At 43.7% G+C, this 21,083-nt stretch overlaps 2 protein-coding genes across 2 annotated transcripts in view; both read right to left on the minus strand.

The window, feature by feature from the left end:
* The window catches only part of LOC140855623 (protein NRT1/ PTR FAMILY 5.10-like), a 199,744-nt gene that overhangs the window by 16,634 nt on the left and 162,027 nt on the right, over window positions 1–21,083 (minus strand). The gene's annotated exons all lie outside the window — the stretch shown is intronic.
* On the minus strand, window positions 7,828–11,499 carry LOC105035899 (putative disease resistance protein At1g50180). Its single transcript, XM_073249544.1, is given in 5 exon segments — window positions 7,828–8,604; window positions 8,607–8,621; window positions 8,624–8,692; window positions 8,695–9,828; window positions 10,305–11,499. Coding segments are annotated over 5 exon segments (2,868 nt in total). The 5' UTR covers window positions 11,485–11,499; the 3' UTR covers window positions 7,828–8,134.

A 21,083-nucleotide genomic window follows, 5' to 3' on the forward strand; every position in this document is an offset into this window, starting at 1 on the left:
TGATTTTGATGAGACCTTTGCATCTGTTGCTAGATTAGAAGTAATTAGGCTTTTACTTGCATATGCATGCTTTATGAATTTTAAGTTATTCTAAATAAATATCAAAAGTACTTTTTTAAATGATTATATCGCTGAAAAAGTATATGTAGAACAACACTCCAATTTTGAAAATCATACATTTTCTAATCATATTTTCAAATTAAACAAAGTATTATATGGTTTAAAACAAGTACGTAGGGCTTGGTATGAAAAGTTAAGTAAATTCTTGCTCAATAATGATTTTTCAAGAGGAAATGTAGATACAATCTTTTTCATTAAAAAAAATCATAATGATATCTTAGTTATACAAATATATGTTGATGACATTATATTTGGGTCTACTAATAAAACTCTTTGTCAAGATTTTGCTAAGCTCATGCAGGGGGAGTTCGAGATGAGCATGATGGAAGAATTTACATTCTTCCTCGGACTCCAAATCAAACAAACAAAGGAAGGGATCTCCATCACCCAAAGCAAGTACATAAGAGAACTACTCAAAAGATTTAGAATGGAGGACTCCAAAGCAATTGGTACCCCATGAGCCCATCATGTAAGCTTGACAAGGATGAAGGAGGTAAAAATATAGACTCAAAATTTTATAGAGACATAATTGATTCTTTATTGTATTTAACTGCTAGTAGACCAGATATTATGTTTAGTATTTGTCTATGTGCTCGCTTTCAATCAAATCCAAAAGAATCACATTTAAATACAGTTAGAAGAATTTTTAAATATTTAAAAGGTACATAAATTCTAGGATTATGGTATTCTAAGGACTCATCAACTAACTTAATAAGATATTTAGATATCGATTTTGCTGGATATAGATTAAATAGAAAAAGTACTAGTGAAACTTATCAATTTTTAGGAGTTAATTTAATCTCTTGATTTAGCAAGAAGCAAAATTTGGTGGCACTATTTACGGTCGAGGCCGAATATATTGCAGCTGAAAGTTACTGTGCTCAAATCTTATGGATTAAGCAACAACTTGAGGACTTTGGCATCAAACTCAATGAAACTCCCATAAGATGTGATAATACTAGTGCTATTAATCTAACTAAAAATCTAATTCACCACTCTAGATCAAAGCATATTGAAATTGGACATTATTTCATAAGAGAACATGTCTAAAATAATGATATAATTCTTGATTTTATATGTACTGAAAAATAATTGACTGACATCTTTACCAAAGCCTTAAGTGAAGATAGATTTTGTGAAATTAGGAGAGAACTAGGAATCCTTGATCCATCAACTTAAGTATCTTTCTGATTTCAAGTTTTTTTTGGCTAAAAATTTATGGAACCAATTTTTTGAGCTCAATCCTCTTCTCTCCTTTCTTAAAAGCTCAAAGCTATTCTTCATATGATCAATCTTTTAAATAGACACCTTTCTCTCAAGTTTCAAAATTTTTTTTTTGAAAATTTTTCATCATTTTTTTTGAATTTTTCTAATCATGAGTCGACCCCCAGGGTCGATCCTAGGGTAAACTTGTAATTTTTATTAAAATTCATCGAGCATTCTATTTTATTGGGAAATCTCCGTTAGTTGTGAGGCCGACCCTTTGCCTTTCATCTTCCTCATCCCATCGAATAAAAATCCCTTCCCTCTCCTCTCTCTCAATCGTAAAAATTCTCTTAAAATCCCTCTTTCCATCGGGTTTTCTCCTTCAAATCATCCTTTTAGGAACTAAATCTCTTTTCTTTTTCTTCTTTGTTTGGACGGATCAAGCTTACCCTAGTTTCAAACCCTCTTCTCCAAACCGACGGTCTATCTCCCTAAAATCTTTGTTTTTTCTCTAAAATCCTTTCCACTCTATCTCTCATTAGGTCTCCTAAGCTGTTTGCAAGTCTCTCTTGTCCGAAATGGCTCCCAAATTGAAGCTACCGCAGAGAAGAAAGTCTGTTCGTGGGTTAGAGGAGGAAGTGCGCAGAAAAAGAATGGTAGCCGAGCCCTCTCCTGCTCCAACCCCAGTTTTAGATCCTGCTCCAGCTTCTTCACAGTCCCCACTTAGTCCAAACAAGGTACCTCTCCCCAATCGAAAAGTGAAATCTGAGAAGAACATAGATTTTAAGTTTTTTGAAAAAGAGGGGTTCTCAATTGGATCAAAAATTAAAAGTCAAAGATTAGAGTTTTACTGTCTATTGAAGGAAAATACTTATGTTGATTTGGTCAGAGAATTTTATTTGAATTTAAGTTACTACAATGGAACAGTAAAGTTTTCAGTGAAATGTGTTAATATTGTTCTTGATCCATTGCTTTTGGGACAAATCTTATACTTGCCTTGTGAAGGTTACACTCATATGGAGCTCCCAATCAAAGAAAAGGGACTAAGTGTTATTTTAGAGAGAGCATTTACTGAAAATTTGAATAAATTAGAAGCAAGGATACTTTCAGTAGAGATGAGACTTTTGCATCACATGGTGATCAAACTTTTTGTCTCTAGGAGTGGCAGGCATGACCTCTTATCTGGTAGGGATATATGCATCATGTACCATATGATCATCGAGACCCCCTTGAACCTTCCTACTCTGATGTTTGAGGCCATGAGAGAGATCCTAAATAGGTCTAAGGCTCACCTGCCTTATGGTATGGCACTCACCCTAATCTTTAGGAGGTTCAAAGTATGTTTTGAGGGGGAGACAGTCATCAGATTATCATATTCTGACGCCATCAACTGCCACATACTGCACCGTATGGATTTTTCAAAAACTGATGGCGGTTGGTCGAAGGGTGTTGAGAAGAGAGCAGAGGAGGAGGGACTGTCTTCACCTCCTCATGATCACAGAGCATCTCTTGATATTCAGTTTGTGTCTGATCACGAAGCTGGTCCCTCAGAGTCAGTGAGGAGGGATGCTTCTGTACCACAGTCAGAAAACAGAGTAGATCCTTCAGTGGTCAGACTTGCAGACGATCAGATTCAGTTGATTTTCCAGCAGATTGCCTTTATCTTATCCCAACAGTTTGCCACTTCAGATTTTACTCAGAGGATGATATCTCAGGCTGTTTCAGATCAGACTATGATCCCTCATGTCTCTACTGTCTTTCATATGCTTATAGCTCAGTTCGCACGACTTGAGGAGCTTGAGGGATGTATTCTGAGACTGATGGGTAGAGTTTTTGATTTACAGAGGCACGTATTAGCCTTAGCCCATTTCCAGCCATAAGAGGACATCACGGAGGTCTCCAACCTATCTGCAGAGGCGGCTAGACTTCAAGGCATTTTGCAGAGTGGCTTTGATTTTTTGAGGAGAGAAATCAGAGACTCCAGTGAGGTTGTCTCTACTCAGATTGGTATCTTGATGCAGTCTATGTCAAGAGCTTTGGAATAATTGGATACCATCAGACTTGTTCTCCTAGTAGAGTCCGTATCTTCCCAGGCTCTAGGGCCTTCTCACCCTTCTGCTCGTGCCGGTACTTCTATCCGTGGCCGAGGCAGACGTGGTCGAGGATGTGCCCGTGGCTCTGTTCCTATGTCTCCTCATCATATCTCCGATTCTTCTGATTCTGATGCCTCTAGCCATGATATTTATTAGATCTAGCATAGTTAGTCTTTTATGTCTGGGATCTAACTTATGGCCTTTGTATTTGTTGACTGATTGACTCATGGATAGTTGTATTTTTTGTTATCCATGACTTTTGTATGGCCTATGTATTTTGACTTGACTCTTATATATTGTGACACTTATGTATTTGATATATATGCTTTTAACTTCTATGCTTTTAACTCTTCAGTCATATTTTGGATATATATATATATACTTTTAACTTTTATGAATGTCATTTTGATTGATTTTTATGAATGACATCAATTGAAATATCTTAATTATGTAATATAAAAAATACCTCATATATGTGCTATGAAATATTATGAATAGCAATATCTTCTATATGAGCAAATTGAAATATCCTTTATGATTGCTATAGTGAGGAGGAGTCTTTTTCATTTTTTTTAAAAATCCTTTAAGATCTTAATTGATGTTGTCAAAAAAAGAGAGTAGAGAAATAAAATTGAGCAATAAGCAAATATGTCAAAGAAAATAATCTTATAAGCAATTTTCAAACTAATCTTCAAACTACTCATGATGCATTTCATTCAAATAATTGACTATAATATTTAAGTGATGCATCTTCATAAATTTGAAATTCTTAATCAATGCTTTATATATGTTATATTTTGCTTTTTCTCAAGTATTTTGTCATCATAAAAAAGGAAGAGATTGTTGCTCCATGAATTGATTTTGATGATTACAAAATATTTGAGAGGATTACTAATGATTTTGGCTTGAAAAAAGATTTATTGTATTTCAAGAGCAAAATCGTAATTTTACCAAGTTCTAATTCAAAAATCTTAAGAGCAAGAATAGAAGATTTGTGATCTATTAGAGGTAATTTCATATTTTTTGGATGTATATTTTGAGAGAAAATCAAGTTTAAAGAAAAAGGATCGACCCCCTTGGTCGACCACTGTCAAAAGGGACTAAACGGCACGCTATTTTTGACTGACATACCCAAAAGAGATGATCCTATGAGTCAATCTCTGTATCAGGGGTCGATCCTTGGGATCGACCTCTGTTATCTGTGCAAGTCAAAGATACAGAACAGTCACTTTTTATTCTACGCCACAGAGGTCGACCCCAGAGGTCGTCCCCTGTACATAGGACGACCCTATGAGTCGACCCCTGTGACGAAAAATCTTTGTAACGACTAATTTTTCAGCTCATTTTGGTCACATTTAATGTTCATTTAAAGCTCTCCAACGGCTCTAAACTTGCCCAGATCTCTTTCTAGCATCTATTGAAGATATAAAGGCACTTGAAGGAGGAAAAAACATAAGGTTTTCAAGCATTCATTTCAGTCCTAAGCAAAAAGCCCTCTCCAAGCAAAAGAAGCTTTCATTTCAAGTTCACCAACCTCTCAAGAGCTCATTCAAGTCTTCAACAACCTTGAAAAAAATTAGAAAAGCTTCTTCTTTGTTGTGTAAAGTATATTTAAAGTTTTATTTGCTCATTAAAGGAGCTAAACTTGTATTTCTTTGTCATTAACTCTTATACTCTGTTTTTGTCTTGATCTTTAGTTTTGGAAGGATTCTAAAATTTGGATAGATTGATCCGAACCTTGAATCGGATTGTATTGGGTTGGCTTGTATCCGAAAAATAAGTGTTCTAGCTTGGGATAGCTAGAGTCGGAGGTACCGACGTTGTATTCTTGTTGAATACATTTTAGTGGATTTAAATTCTCAAATAGAAGCTTGGAGAGTGGATGTAGGTGCAAGATTGGCACTAAACCACTATAAATCTTGATTGTTTGTAGTGTGCTTACTTGTTCTCTATCTAAATTTCTTTATTTTCTTGTATTTTTGCATCTCATTTCTACACTTAGCTTAAATCACTTACCACATATAACTTGCTTATTATTACTTAATCCTTGTGGTTCTAAATTAACTTTAAAATTTTAAAAATTTAATTCACCCCACCTTTTTGGGTTGCATAGCTGGGCAACAGTGGAGTTAATCCAGTCTAACATTGCCAATTTAAACCCTCTCTTTGGTCGATTTCTCCATCGAAACCTCTCCTTGCCTCCTCACCATTCTGCCTTCTCTCTAGCGGCTAACAAGCTGCCTTAGCCAAGCCTGATTGTCCAAAACCCCTTCTCTCTCTCTCTCTCGCCCTATTTTGGCTCGATTTTATGCCTTTTTGAACTATCGGAACTCGCCACCATTGATCAAGATTTGCCACCTCCATTGATCGTCGGTGAGCTCTCTTCACTCTTGTATTCTTCTTGGACCCGACTCCATTTTTTAGATTATTTAAATCAATTTTGAACCCTATTTTTCTATTTTTTGGCTTTACTTTCAGATCACCATGATTGCAGCCATCGTCGATCGTCAGTGACCAACCGACCACCAAGGCTCCTTCTTCTTCTTCTTTTCTGCTCTTTCCTCTCTCTCTTCTTTTCCCTCCATTTTCTTTCCATTTTCTTCATTATTTAAATATTTAATTAATTCTATAAATATATTTTTCTCTCTCTATTTGGTAGTCTTCCTTCTCTGATTTGTGTAATGGATTAAACCTAGACCAATTCATTCTCTCCCTACCTCTATGTATAATGATTTATCGTGACCTAGCCTAATTTTTATTAATTATATTAATTTTTTTTAATTTTTAAATTAGATCTAATTTAGAAATTTTAAATTGATCAGATAGAACTACAGATCTCGATCTCAAGGAAGCGTGATCATGATTAAATTTCTCTACATTTAGGTAACTATAAACTTTATTTTGATAATTATTAAATTTTAGGGTTGATTGAGACCCCACTATGATAAACCAAATTCGATGATCAGAACTTGAGCTAAAGTTCTTCCGATCTGAGAGCTTGGTGCCAATTCAGAGACTGGGATACTAAGAAGAATCTGCAAGAGAAGTCTACTCTCATTGAAAGTTCTCTAATGGGCGACCGTCCCATGCTTATAAGCAGTTAAATAAGTGTTCTATCATGATTTGAAAACATGTGAGATTAATGACTTATAAGCCACTAGATGAGTGTTCTCATACCATGTTAGAATATCTTGAGATTGGGTGAGTGAAAAAAAAAGTGTGGGACCTTTTACTTACGTGGCAGGCACATGGATGCCACTTAGGAGAGAGGAAAGCATGTGCAAGTCATGTAACCCTCTTTTCATTAGATTTAGCCCTTCTTTAACATTGTGTCTGAAATTGAAAAGAAAATGAAACTATATTTCTTGAATTGATACAAATCAAAGATTGCGCCTGAATTAAAAAAATTCGTATAATTGGTGATTTCTTTCTTTTAATTAGGCCAATAAAATTAAGGACATATTAGCTTATTACACTCAATAAAGCATACTAACTATAATTATTTATGCTAATTTAAACTTTGCTTCAACATACATATCTGTACGTTTGTGAATAATGTATATTTGGATAAGATTGTATATATGGATAAGATTGTTTGTATTGGCAACGACTATATATATTGTGAAAAATTGATGAAAGAACTTATCATTAATCTATATTGTTACTTTCCTAAAAAAATAAAAAATGATTGTCAGCATAATTGGATTATTAATTAAGGAAATCCGTCTATCATCTATGCACTTAATTCAACAGATTCGTTGCATGATCATGTTTTTCTTTACTTTTTGTTGTCTTTTCAGAAAAAAAAAAAGAGAAAAATTGTTTATGTAACTCAAACTCGGTATTGTACCGATAATGCCCCAAGCAGTCTATCGATCCAATAATTTATTTAGACCTGAACCATATGACCCAAAAATACTTAAGCCCAAGTTGTTAGTAGTAGACTACTAAAGTCATAATATACTGATTATTTATTATTCCACAACCGATGTGGGACAATCATAAGCTCCCCCACTTAAATCCCTGACATCCTCGTCAGGACCCACATGACTCCAATATCCCCTTTCAGTATATATCCATGTGAAACTCCGAAGGCAAGCCCACTATGCTGCTATCACTATCCTCGATGGTCAACTTTCCTCTGTCGGATCAAGGGTACATCATCGAGATACACAGTCTATTCCAGCGTGGCCTCACATGATAGTATCTCCGAAAGTGGCTCTGATACCATTTTATAATGCCCCAGGCAGTCTTACTGACCTAACAACTTTTATTCAAGCCTGAACCATGTGGTCCAAAATACGATATAACTAGATATTAGCTATGAAATATAACATCAAAAAATTCTATAAATTTTATCACCTACAAAATTTTCCTCCTGCGTAAGTAAGAGAAATTTGCATCCATCTGCATCAAAGGGAAGGAGGGAAATTCCTCCTTTCCTATTATTTTATCACTGTAATAGAATAGAAGCTAAGCTTATTGGGCAGTTCTCTCACCATTTTATTAATAGTACATCCCACATTCAGCTACTTGAGGAAGTTCCACCACCATACAGATAAATAAATATCAATCCAAAATCCAAAATCACAACAGGAAGACAGATAAACCCAATTGGAAAACATGAGAAGAAATATTTTTTCTGCGGCTTTCTAATCGATGATGTGGATGGGATTATGGGAGACTGATACTAACTTGCTGTGTCATCCCACTCATCAATCAATCAAACCAGGCTCAAGCTTATACCTCTCGATTCCCGGTATCTTTGTATTGGTGGCAATCTCCAGTGTTATGGGAAGAACATCTGGGAACCTTCCAATAGGACAATTCCATATCTCAATCTTGGCAAGATTAGGGAAGGCTCCCTTCTCCACCACCCACTCCCGTAGGTCGAACAAGCCATCAAGTTTTAGGTAAGTGAGCTGAGGGAAATCTTCGCCTGAACAGACCATCTTCAACCCACAAAAGCATACGTGTAACGCGAAGAATCGTAGGCAAGGAAGCTTCCCTACGATTGGCATTGGGTCATGTAAAAGTTCACCAAAATAGAACACTAAGGACGTCAAATTCTCGGGTAGCATTTCGGAGGACAGGTTTATCGAAGTTATCGGACATCCGCGGTGCCAGAATCTATTGTGCGTGTAACGGAATTCAAGTCCCTGAAGATTTTGGCACCTTGACCGGATACTTGGCACCTCATTCAAGTCTGTAAGGTCCATCCTTCGAAGTCGTCCTGATGTTGTGCTTTTGGATTGGAGGATTAACTCCAAGCTTTCCTTGCGTAATCCATCCACGACTGAAAGCCTGCTGATGTGACTCAATTCCAATAGGTCCTGCTCTCTCAATGTACTCATGTTTACGTTCTCCAGTGTCATCAAATAACTTAGTGCGTGAAGATGCAATTTTCCATCCCTTTTTCCAGTCTTATACTTTCTTGGAAGATATAGATGTCTCAACCGTCTCAACTTCCACAACACATTAGGTATCAAAATTTCATCCTGAACTCGTAAATCGAGGGTCAGTAGATACCTTAGGTCGCCAATGGATGATGGTAGTTCAGTGATGGAAGTCTCCTTCAAGCTCAAGTATCTCAAGTGGATTAACTTTTTCACTTCTTCAGGAAAACTCCCCTTGATGCGAAGTCCTTGGAAATCCAAGACACGAAGAAACAGCAGGTCATTGCATATGGCTCTTACCCACTTCCAACATTCTTCCTGGAACTCACCTACATGGAAGAGCAAGAGGCTTCTCAGGTGTGGATCCGCTTGAGATGGAGACTCGTCAAGATGGCCACGCACATTTTGACCCAAATAGACAGCTAGTCGACGGAATCTACTTTGCATTATGGTAGGAGATGCACTAAATTCATCAGTGGCAGAGGCATTATGACCAATTATTTGAAGAAAATTTTCTTCTTTTACCATCTCCAAGCACATTTCTCGTTCAAGGTCATGGAGACGACATGTGTTTATTCCTCCGATTGGACTCTTTTCACCCACCTGAACCATGCTTCTCTGGACCAGGTTATTCAAATAGCGTTCCGCAGCATCCTCCAAAGACTCTACTCCTGAAATGTCGCTCAGTGTCACAAGACCTTCAGCAATCCACATCTGATATAACTTCTCTGTGGGTATTTCATAGTCTTCTGGGAAGTTTCCCAAATGAAGGAAGCAAGGCTTTAGATGATATGGCAAATCGTGATAGCTCAATGCCAATACATCATACACCTCCTTATATGGTTGGTTGCAGTACTTGTCCCTCTCCAAAGATGAACAGATATCCTTGTACACAGCCTCCCACTCCTTTGGTGTCTTCTTTGTCGCCAAAACTCCTCCGAGCACAACAATTGCCAATGGAAGACCGCGGCAGTGTGCTAACATTTTCCGTCCCCACTTCTCTATTTTTGCATCTGCATGGAACAACTAAGATATATGAGACGACATGAAAGCATAAGCCGGCAACAAAGTGCAATAAAAGTTAATATTCATGTTAAATTGAGATGTTTCCCAGAAGTAAGAACACTTTTTCATATCAATTTTCATTTTTGTTTCCTATGCAGTGATCCCATATTTTTGACACTTGATCCCTTAATTAGATGTTCAACAAGCCATTACTTTCCGCCAGATTTCGTGTCTTGCTCTTCCATCAAAATTATACAAGCATCAATCAGGTTGGCCGATAATCTGTAGAAATATATTAAAGGGGCACAAACAGTAAAGAGATTAATGAAACATAACATTTAGTAGTAGTGCAACACACGGCTCTTCTTTCTGGTTTGCCTTTTGCTTTTCATCCGTCCTATATGAATGATATTAGGTTCTCCATGAGGGTTTGGAATGGGTAGAAACAAAGTTGAACCGGTTGTTTGCTCCCCACGATACTTACCTGTGGTTTTTGGACCACCTATTTTGCCAGCTGCTTTCTTCTTCAAAAGCTTCCAACTCTGGTCCATGTCTAATTCCCCAGGTTCATGCTGGAATATCCCTGGAACATCCATCTCTCGCAATATGTCTTTATTACGTGTTGTCACCAACAATTTGCTGCGGCAATCATTTATCGGAAAAGCACGTTGCAGCCTCTTCCAATCTTCTTGGGTCCAAACATCATCAAGAACTACCAAATAGGGCTTATCTTTTAGCACTTTGTAGACCTCGTCAGGAAGCTCTGACTCACTTAGTCCCTTAATCCGATTCCTTGGATCCTCACCCGTTTCGGTTTTTGGTGCAAGGTCAAGTAGAATTTCTTTCAAAACATTCTGAGTTTGAAACTGTTGAGATACATGAACCCAGGAAAAAGCATGGAAGTGTTGCCTAATCGTAGGGTGATGGTAAACCTTTTTTGCAAGGGTGGTTTTACCTAAACCACCCATCCCCGAGACGACAACAATCTTGCATTCTTGATTCACCAGCCGGCCCACCAATGTTTTTGAGTCACTCTCGAGCCCAACAGGGTCATCTTCCTCAACATGGGAAAAAGTTCGTCTGAGCTCCATTCGCTTAGCATTGGATGATGACCTGCTGACTCCGGTTCTAATATTCACACCGTACGTGGTCATCCTGGATGTCAGGAAGGAGATCTTTTGTGTTAAATCATCGACATCAGAGCCAACTTCATGGAGAGCTGCAGCATCCCCGAAGATGCAAGAGAACCATTTAAGCGTGTTCCAAAAGCCATCTTGCCTTTTCAAGGAGACTCTGAGGATGTACTTTTCAATGATATCCTCAGCTTCATAAGCTAATTCTTTAATTTTAGAAACCCACTTACGAACCACTGCATCATCATGCTGTCTTGCATCCGCATCCTTTAAGAAAAGTTGCATCCATTCAAGTTCTTCTTCAAGCCTCTTGATCTGATCACTCACTGCATACAAGTATTTTGCTTCTTCAACCAGTAGATTCCCAATAGTCTGGGCAGCTGATTGGACAATGGACTCTGCCATTTTAGGAGAATGAAGGATAGACTTGAAGGAAAACCGTTCCTTTTTGGTTTGTCTGGACTTGGAATATCTTTCTCGAATGAGTATACTCTGCTTCTCCCAGTTGGCTGATCTGAAAATTCGAAACATCAAATGCTAAAATTGCCAAATAAATGGAAAATTTGACAACACAAGATGACCGTTGATTCTGCTTCTCCATCAGAGAACCCACACAACATATCAGCTATATACATGTCCACATATCTCATCACAAGGGGCCAATCCAAAATATGCAGACAAGACTACAGAACATGTATTATCCTACTTGAAGGTCTTAATTTACTGGAACCATAATTCCCTGAAATGACCGAGAATCACCTAATGATGGAGTAGTTATGATTTGTGCAAAGAGAGTTCTAAATTAAGATGTTAGATACAGGTACAAAAGGAAATCGCAGGACAAGGGAATGACAAAGCCTATCTTGTAGGCTCAACTAAGCAAACCCATTGTTATAGAGAATATGAAAGATTCAAACATTTCCATATTTTTCAAAAGAAGGGGAGGCCGACCGTCGGAGTGGTAGCGAGAGCTGGCCAAACACTAGCATGTTGGAGGTGGACCAGATTGAAGGAGGAAATCCCAACCGGAAGAGGGAGAGGAGAACACGACTGGAGGAGCGAGAAGAGATCCCAACCGGAGGATTAGAGCCGGATCGGAAGAGGAAGAGAGAAGCGCTCCAATCTCGGCGCCGGAAGAGAGGAGAAGCTAGTTCGGCCAAAGAGAGAGAAGAGAGGAAGGAGTACGGCAGCGGGAAAGAAAGAGGAAAGAGAAAGGAGGGGAGAGACAGAGAAGCAGGGAAGAGAAAGAGAGAGAAGGGGGAGACTCAAATAAGGACTGAAAATCGGCGGGCCCAACCGGCGGAGGGAGTACCCAGACGGGGAAAAAGAGGTCTTCATGGCCGGACGAAGGGAGAGGAGAGAAAGGGAGAGGAATGGGGCCCAACCGGAAAGCCAGTCGCAGAGTCCGGCGAGAAAGGCCGGCGACGCCCATGAAAGTCCGGAGGAAGATCCAGCCGAAAGAAGGAGATCTCGTGGCCGGAGGAAGGGAGAAGAGAAAGAGGGGGGAGGGAGAAGAGAAGGGGGGGGGACCGGAGGCGCTGAATCCGTCGAATGACCCGCCGCCGAGGTAGAACGGGGTCACGACGACAACCTTCTCCCAAATCGGAGCCGGAGACCGGAGAACAACTGGAGAAGGAAGATCGGAGAAGGAAGACCTCGCCATCTCACGGGAAGAGCACGAGAAGAAAAAGATGGGGGGAAGAGCAGGGGAAGAGGGAGAAAGAGAGGGGAGAGAGGAACAGAGGAACGGAGAGAGATAGAGAGCGAGAAAGAGGAGAGAGAGGAACAGCATCAGCCCAGTGGCCGGAGAGAGGAAGAAAGAGAGAGGGAGAAAGAGAGAGAAGAAGAAGAAAATGAGAGGGAGGTGACGCCGAAGGAAGCTTCTACGCTCAAAGAGAAGGGGGAGAAAGAATTTCTGAGAGCTTCTAAAAGACTAAGAAGCAAAGATGGTTTGAGCTGAAAAAGAACCCATATACACAAAAACTGATCTGAATTCTGTACGCTTACCAAATAAAGATCAGTGACGCAGCTTAGAGAAGAAGAGGAAGAAAATGCTGACTCCTACTTAGCTTCGTTTACCCCGCTGTCACGTCCCCCAAATTCGACATACAGCACAACCATACTATCCAAAAATATTATATTCAAAATACGAAGCTAATTAATTATTTAAAAATATTTAAAAATATGAAGCTAATCAATTATAATCTATTTAAGATCATGATAAATAAAATATAATATAAAATTTAATTTTATTATTTATCAAATAAATAAATTAATATCACTTAAATCTGAAGCTAAATACCAACCCATGCCTCATAATTCATAAATAGATAACTATAAATTTATGATAATCAAATAACTAAATATCAGTTACAAAATTTTCAAATTTGCAATACAGATCTCAAATTTGACTCTCTTTTCTGTCCTAATCTTATTTTTTTATAAAAAAAATATGAATTACATTAACTCAGTAAGTAAACCCTACGATTCTTTATCAAATCAAGCATAAATTTTTTCATAATAATATAATATTTATAAAATAACAGATACTTAAAAAATAAAATACTTCATAGAGCATATTACAGAATAAGTCATAAATACAATCATGTATATATAAATTCATGAATATTTCGTAAACATGATTCGTAAATCATTTTTGTTACTTGTTTATGTCATGTTTCAAAATCTTACTCATAGATATTTGTGCTACGATCACTGTTGTATTCGTGATGGGATCATATTTTTTAATCAATAAAATTTTTATTTCATATGCCAACATTAAAACTATTAGCGGAGTCATATTTGTTATAGATGCTTATTCCGAGTGTCGACTTTCCTATAGAGATTCGTTCATACCTATATAAGAGTCTTTCAAATTTTTATATCTTTTTCTTAAAACATACATATACATAAGTGGAACAACTATAAAATTAATGCTTCATAAACATACTATTTTCATAAAACATGCATGAAATAAATGGTCATAATACCATATACTTTTTCATATTACATATGTTGATTTTTATTTTTTGAAAAATATGATTTCATCAACAATAATTATTTGTATAAAAATTATGATAATTTAAAAATTAATAAAGAGCATAAGATCTGCTTATCTTGACCGTCTTAAATCTTCAGACTTCGTTAGATAAATCTATTAATCTTATTTAAAATATTAAATCAAAATTAATTTTTTTAATTAATTAAATAATAATAAAGGAGGTTATTGACCAAATGATTGGTCCAATAGACCATTCGGCCATCTATTAATTCAAAGTCTCCTAGATAAGATCTAAGCAACTCGATCAAGAAATTATGAAATATTGATTAGATCAAAATCAAGATCGACCAATAAGATTCATCAATAATAAGTTTTAAAGATACCAGACATGATCGAATTAGGGTGGATATACAGCATGAATGTTAAAGCGATCTTGGGTCTCTTGTTGAGGTCAATAAAGGGTTCATAAAAAAAGAATGTGTATAAGATCCATATGTCTTTTTAGAGAGAGAAAATGAGCGGAAAAAAAAAATGGAGAAAGAATCATTATATTCTTTCAAAGTGAAAATCACAATAAAAATTATTTAGGGTCATATCAAAATAATTTAATAAAGATTAAGAAGAATCAGATGCTATGAATTTTGATAAGAATTGAACTGTGATTCGATCTTTTTGAAAAGATCATTGTTGCGGCCAATCGCCTCGTCGTCCGATCGCCGGGGAACGTGCGTCTGCAAAAATGAGAAGTCCACACTGACCAGAGGCGGCTCCGACGGGGACCCTCCGACGGTCAAGTCAGAGAGGTGATTGGGCAACAGTGAAGCGAAGACAAAGAGCTCAATCGAGGGAGAGAGGGAGAGAGGAGCGAGCCTGTGGTTTTGGAGTCGAGGAGTGGAGAGATCGATCGCACTGTTACCTTCCCCGATTTATATAGTGGAGCACGGTATGGCGCCGTCATTAATGGCGCGGACAAGTGAGGAATTGTCAACTCACTGTAGACTGTCAGAGTCGCCGTGGGGCTGTCAAATCACTAGGGTTGACAATGCCCTCGGTGGGACAATATCCCTAGATGGCCGTGCCGCATGCGGCTGTCAGGACTGACAAGCTCTGGCGGCTGTACGGCGATCGGAGGAGTCGACCGACCCTAGGTCGGTGGCCAGCTGAGTGGCGTCGGGCCCCTCCGTTGGTCGGCGAGGCTTACGTGAGTCGGCCATCAGACCTCCGGGTTCAGTCGGTAGTGGGCCGTTAATCGGCCGGTGATGGCGTCCGTCGGTCGGTCGGTCCGACTGTCAGTCGGTCGGTCGGTCCCTCCGATCGTAAGTCGGTCGGTCGGTCCCTCCGGCCATCGGTCGGTCGGTCGGTGGGTATTCCCCAACAGTTGCCCCCCTCCACTCCTGAGTTGGACGGTGAGCTGGCCGATGCTTTTATTTGGGCAGCAACCCTGGGCGAACAGGAGTGGATTCGTCGTATGCCAGATTCCGACCGTACCGCGGGTTGATCTGATGTCAGGCATCTCATAAATGCCAAGCGATTCGCTGGCGTCAGACGTATAGTCGGTGTCAGATGTCACGTCGGCGTCAGGTGTCAGACGTCGCGTCTTGTCATCGTCAGACGTCACGTCGGTGTCAGGAGGTCGGGTGCTGGACGATACGGTGTCAGACGACCGGATATCCGACGCCGATTCTGGGAGCGCGGGACGCTGTCAGGCATCCCATCGGGAACGCGAATCGGCGCGGGCGCATTAATGCGGAACCGCGGCCCCGTTTGCCGCGTGTCGAAGGTGGTTGGCCGGCGCCCCCGCATTTAATATGGGCGGTGCGGCCGTCCTGGGATGGGGCGCGCTGAATCCTCAGGCCACCCGGTAGCCGCCACGTGTCGCACATCCGTGGGTCTTCGGTCGGCGCGGAGGCATCTTGGCCGTCGGACGGCCCTATATATATAGGACCATCCGGATCCAAGACCTCACTATCACCATTTTGCTGCCGAAACTCTGTCCAGATGATTTCTCAGTCATAGCGGGCAGAGCTTTTCCGCTTCCAGAAGGGGTTTTCTTCCGGTTCGTGGTCTTCCTTTCCTCCTCTCCTGCTTCTTCTTCGCTTCTTCTTCTTTCTCTCCGCTTCTTCTTCTTCTTCTTGTTCGGTTCCGGTGTAATGGCCGAAAATTTGACTCGGGGAGCTCGATCGGGAAATCCGACTGACGACTCCCGATCGACTCCGGAAGTTGAGGTTTCCTCGCTTTCGGAGCCGAACGTTGATCGGCTTCGGGAGCAGTATTGCATCCCGGAGCAGTTTCAACTATCCGCCCCAGGGGCCGACGGTCGGGTTAACAACCCTCCGCCCGGCCAACTGGCGTTGTATGTCGAAGACCTTCGCGCGGGTCTTCGGCTCCCGATTCCGGAGTTCGTCCGGAATTTGTTGAATTATTACGAACTCTGTCCAGCGCAACTGGCGCCGAACTCCGTCCGTCTCATAATTAGCTTTGCACTGTTGTGTCAGCTCTTGCCGACCAACCCTCGCATTTCGCTCTTCCGGGCCTTCTTTGTGCTCCGACCCCACCCTAAAGCCCGAGGGTGGTGGCTCTTCAACCCCCGGAAGGGCCTTTCCTTCATCACTGATCTTCCATCGTCCATCCATGGGTGGAAGAACCAGTTTTTCTTTGTATCATCTTCATCTTCTTGGGGCTTTCCTTCCCACTGGGGCGTGCCCCGAACCGAAGCCAACGACAAAAGTCGGATGGAGACGGACGACCGGGAGGACTTCCACCGACTCAAAGATATGTCGGTCCCGAAGCAGAGGGAGCTTGTTACCGAACAAGCTCTCTATGACGCCGGCTTGAGCTTGGTCCCCCGACTAGGTATCGCCCGATTCCCCGGTCTCCTTTTCATTCGGCCCTTGGTCCGGTTCTTTGATTAACACTTTTGTCGGTATCGCAGGGACACCTTCAAGAATGCGGCCGACGGACGTCGAGATTCGGCAATTCGCGACAAGGAAGAGGCCAGCATCGGGGGCCGGACCTTCGCGCCCTCCGAAGAGGCCTGCTCCAGCGGCGCCGACCGTCGAAGCATCGGTGACCGACCAATCGGAGCCCGTCATAGCGCTCGCGGCTCCGACAGCACGTGCGGAGGAGAGGCCGGTGGAAGAAGCGGCCGAAGGAACGTCGGCTGCCTCACCGGCGACGGTGGAGCCGGATGACGTTCGGGAAACCGAACATCATCCGACGGCGTCTGTGGCCGCAACGGGGGGTGCTGATTCTACTTCGAGCATCCCCTCGCTGCCGGTTCCGTCGGTCGGGGCGGCCGATCGAGGGAAAGCCCCGATGGACCCCGCGGACGAAATAAGGTCGGGGAGCCGCTCTGTGCCGCCCAGCGCACAGTTCCCCGAAGGGGCGTCGGCGTTGGCCGACCACAACCTGGCGAGGAGGTTGTGCCAGGGGATCCTCCTCCCGACCGACGTGGAGTCGTTGAGGTCTCGGCAAGTGACCGAGATGCTGTCTAAGTTCTACCCGACCATGGTCAAGGTAAGCTTTGTTTCGCCTTCTTTCTCCTTAGAATTTTTCTCACCATGTGTTCCTGACGAAGCGCTTGCAACGGCAGCTGATCTACACCATGTCGGAGCTCGAAGCCGGATACCGGAGGTTCGGGAACGTCCGGGCGGCCTGGAAGGAGAGGTCGGCGGCGGTCGAAGCAGAGAAAGCAATGTTGGTCGACCACTTAAAGCAGTCGACCGACCGGGAGGCTAAGTTGGTAGACGAAGTCTCCCGACTCGGGTCCGAGCTAAGGTCGGCCAAGAAGGAAGCCAGACACAAGGGCCGGGCCGTGCGTCGTCTGCGGCACGAGTGGGATGGCGTTGCCGCCGAACTCCAAGGCGAGCGCGAGCAACTTCGGGTCAGCCTGGAGAAGCTTGCCAAAGCTGAGGAGGACCTGTCGATCGCCCAGGCCGATGCCGACATGGCGAAGGCAGAGGCAGAGTCGGCAAAGGACTCGCTCGGCCGGGCGGAAGAAGAGGCAAGGTCGGCGAAGGAGTCGGCCAGTCGGGCGGTGGAGGACTTTCGGGCCTCCGACCAGTATCGGGAGGAGATGCTCGAGTCGGGCTTCGCCTCGTACCGGGTGGGGTACGAGGACGGTCGGGATGCGGTCCGGGCCTTGTACCCAGAGCTGGACCTTAGCAGCATCGTCCCACCGGGGGCCGAGGGGGAAGCCACTGAGGAGATGGCCGACCAGCCATCGGGAGGTGTCGTCGTGGCGGAGGAAGCCGTCCCGGAGCAAGTGGCGCCGACTGCCAGCCCCCCGCCGACCGAAGGTCCTACTTCAGCCGTCGACCCAGCGTCGATCGTGGCCGACACGCCGGTCATCCCCGATCCTCCGTCGGTCGAGGAGATCGACTCAGAAGGGTGATCGGGCCTTGCCGACTTTTGTTCCCTTTGTCTTTTCCTTTTCGGAATACTTGTAATCGGGCTTCGACCCGACTTTGTAAACTTTTCTTTTAACTTTGAATGAAAGCTTCTTTCACTTTTTCCTTCGTCTGTTTCTTTCTTGTGTATTGTTGAATGTCTTCGTGAGTCGCTAACTTTTGTAAGTCGCTAACCCCCATAGGTCGGTTAGGACATTCGGCAACTCGTGCCGCCCCGAAGGTAGAGTAATCCCGACTCTGGATCGGCTTCTGATAGTCAAGATCGTCCGTCGGGCGCGTCTGTTGAGTCGGGAGCCGACCGACCGTGGTAAAGGTTCGGTAGTCGGGTCCCCTCTGACGCGTTCAGTCGAATGCCATCCGGCGCATTCAGTCGAGGGTGCACGGATAAGTCAGACCCCGATACCCTTGTGTCGGGTATACCTTTGCGCCTCGTGATATACGGTGGTAAGCCGAATATCTCCCGACCGACCGTAGCCCGGTCGGTGAATCATGAATGCGACTGAGGTCGCATTGTGCGATAGACGGTGGTAAGCCGAATATCCTTCGACCGGTCGTAGCTCGGTCGGGAGTCGCGACGTCGGTCGCGTAGGCATTTCGCCTTTCTTTGGTCGGGGCCGGATCGACGCATTAGCCGATGGTCTGGCCCGAAAGTTCGACTGTAGAAGGAGTGTCAACTCCCGTTAATACAGATGCATCGGTCCTTGTAAGGGTCCGATGTGTCGTCGAAAGTCGAAGGAGTGTAACTCCCGTCCATGTGGATGCATCGGTCCTCATAAGAGTCCGATGCGTCACCGACGACAGGGTCGTCGGTTTCGGGCGGATACCAAGCCCAAGTCGGCATGTCGGGGCTTGACCTTGGTGAGCACCGATCATTAGTCGAAGAGTTAGAACTCCGAGATTTTAAACCGAATTTGTATTCCGACTGGACAATTATAAAGTTCATGGGTAGTACAACTTCAAGTTGTCCGCGTTCCAAGTTCGGAGAATGGGTTTCCCTTCAAGGATTTCCAGTCGGCAGGCTCTCGGACCATAGGTGTCTGCTACCTTGTAGGGCCCTTCCCAATTTGGAGTCAACTTCCCTTGGTCTAGGGGCTTCGAGACCTCTGCCTTCCTCAGGACTAAGTCACCAGGCCTGAAAAGCTTTGGTCTGACCTTGGCGTTGTAGTACCGAGCGACCTTCTGTCGATACGAAGCCATGCGGATTTGAGCCTCGTTTCGCAGTTCGGGGAGGAGGTCTAGGTCGGCCCTCCGACACTCGGAGTTGTCCGGCTCTTGATACCGCTCGACTCTTGAAGATGGCAATCCAATCTCGAGCGGGATCATTGCCTTCGTCCCGTAGGCCAAGCTGAAAGGCGACTCCCCGGTCGGAATGTGGGGGGTCGTTCGGTAAGCCCACAGAACGGAGCCTAGCTCGTCGACCCAGAGGCCTTTGGCTTCGTTTAGTCAGATCTTGAGTCCGTGGAGCAAGGTCCGGTTGGTCACCTCGACCTCGCCGTTGGACTGTGGATGCCCGACTGAAGTCAGTCGGTGCTTGATGTGGAACCTGGTGCAGAAGTCTCGGAAGTCCTGGTTGTCGAATTGTCGTCCGTTGTCGGTGATGATGGTGTGCGGCAATCCGAACCTGAAGATGATGGATTTCTGGATAAAGTCCTCCATCTTCCGCTCGGTGATCTGCGCCAGGGGCTCGGCCTCCATCCATTTGGTGAAGTAGTCGATGGCGACGACTATGAACTTTCTCTGACCCGATGCTGGAGGAAAAGGACCGAGAATGTCGACCCCCCACTGGGCGAAGGGCCATGGAGCGACAATAGGAGCAATTTGGCTGGCCGGTTGGTGTTGAATGTTGGCGTACTTTTGACAAGGTTCGCACCTCCGGACCAACTCGGCCGTGTCCTTCCTCATGGTAGGCCAATAATAACCTTGTCGCAGGACTTTGTAGGCCAGGGACTTGCCGCCCAAGTGATTCCCGCAAATTCCTTCGTGCACCTCTCGGAGAGCGTAGTCGGCGTCGGTCGGTCCCAAGCACCTAAGCAAGGGGAGGGAGAACGACCTCTTGTAGAGTCGACCGTCCATGATCACATATTGGGAGGCCGACCATCGGAGCCGCTTGGCCTGCGCGGGATCTTCGGAGCCGATCCCGTCGGTCAGATATCGAACGATCGGGTCCATCCAACTTGGTTCAACGGTCAGCTGCTGTACTTCTTCGACCCGATCGATGCTTGGCTGCTCGAGGGTCTCCACGAACGTCTGACCCAAAGAGTCGAAAGTCGAAGTCGCCAGTCTGGAGAGTGCGTCGGCACGGGCGTTCTCCGACCTAAGGATGTGGGAAATTTTAAAATACCTGAGGCGTGCTACGAGGTCCTTCACTTTCTGAAGGTATTTGACCATGGTCGGATCTCGCGCCTCGAATTCGCCCTTGACCTGCCCCACGATCAGCTGAGAGTCGGAGAATGCCCGGAGGCTGTCGACGCCCAATTCCCTCGCCATCCTCAAGCCAGCGAGGAGTGCTTCGTATTCGGCTTGGTTGTTGGAGGCCTTGAAGTCGAACCGGAGGGCATACTCGGTGACTACCCCATCCAAATTCGTGAGCAGGAGCCCGGCCCCGCTTCCCTGAGCGTTTGAAGCTCCATCGATGTGGAGTACCTAGGTGGAGATCGGGTCTGGCTCGGAGACCGCGTCTCGTCCCGGGTCTTCAGCTCCCGACCCTTGGTCGGTTGTCG

The sequence above is a fragment of the Elaeis guineensis genome, chromosome 1 (assembly GCF_000442705.2).
Source record: "Elaeis guineensis isolate ETL-2024a chromosome 1, EG11, whole genome shotgun sequence".
Classification (NCBI taxonomy): domain Eukaryota; kingdom Viridiplantae; phylum Streptophyta; class Magnoliopsida; order Arecales; family Arecaceae; genus Elaeis; species Elaeis guineensis.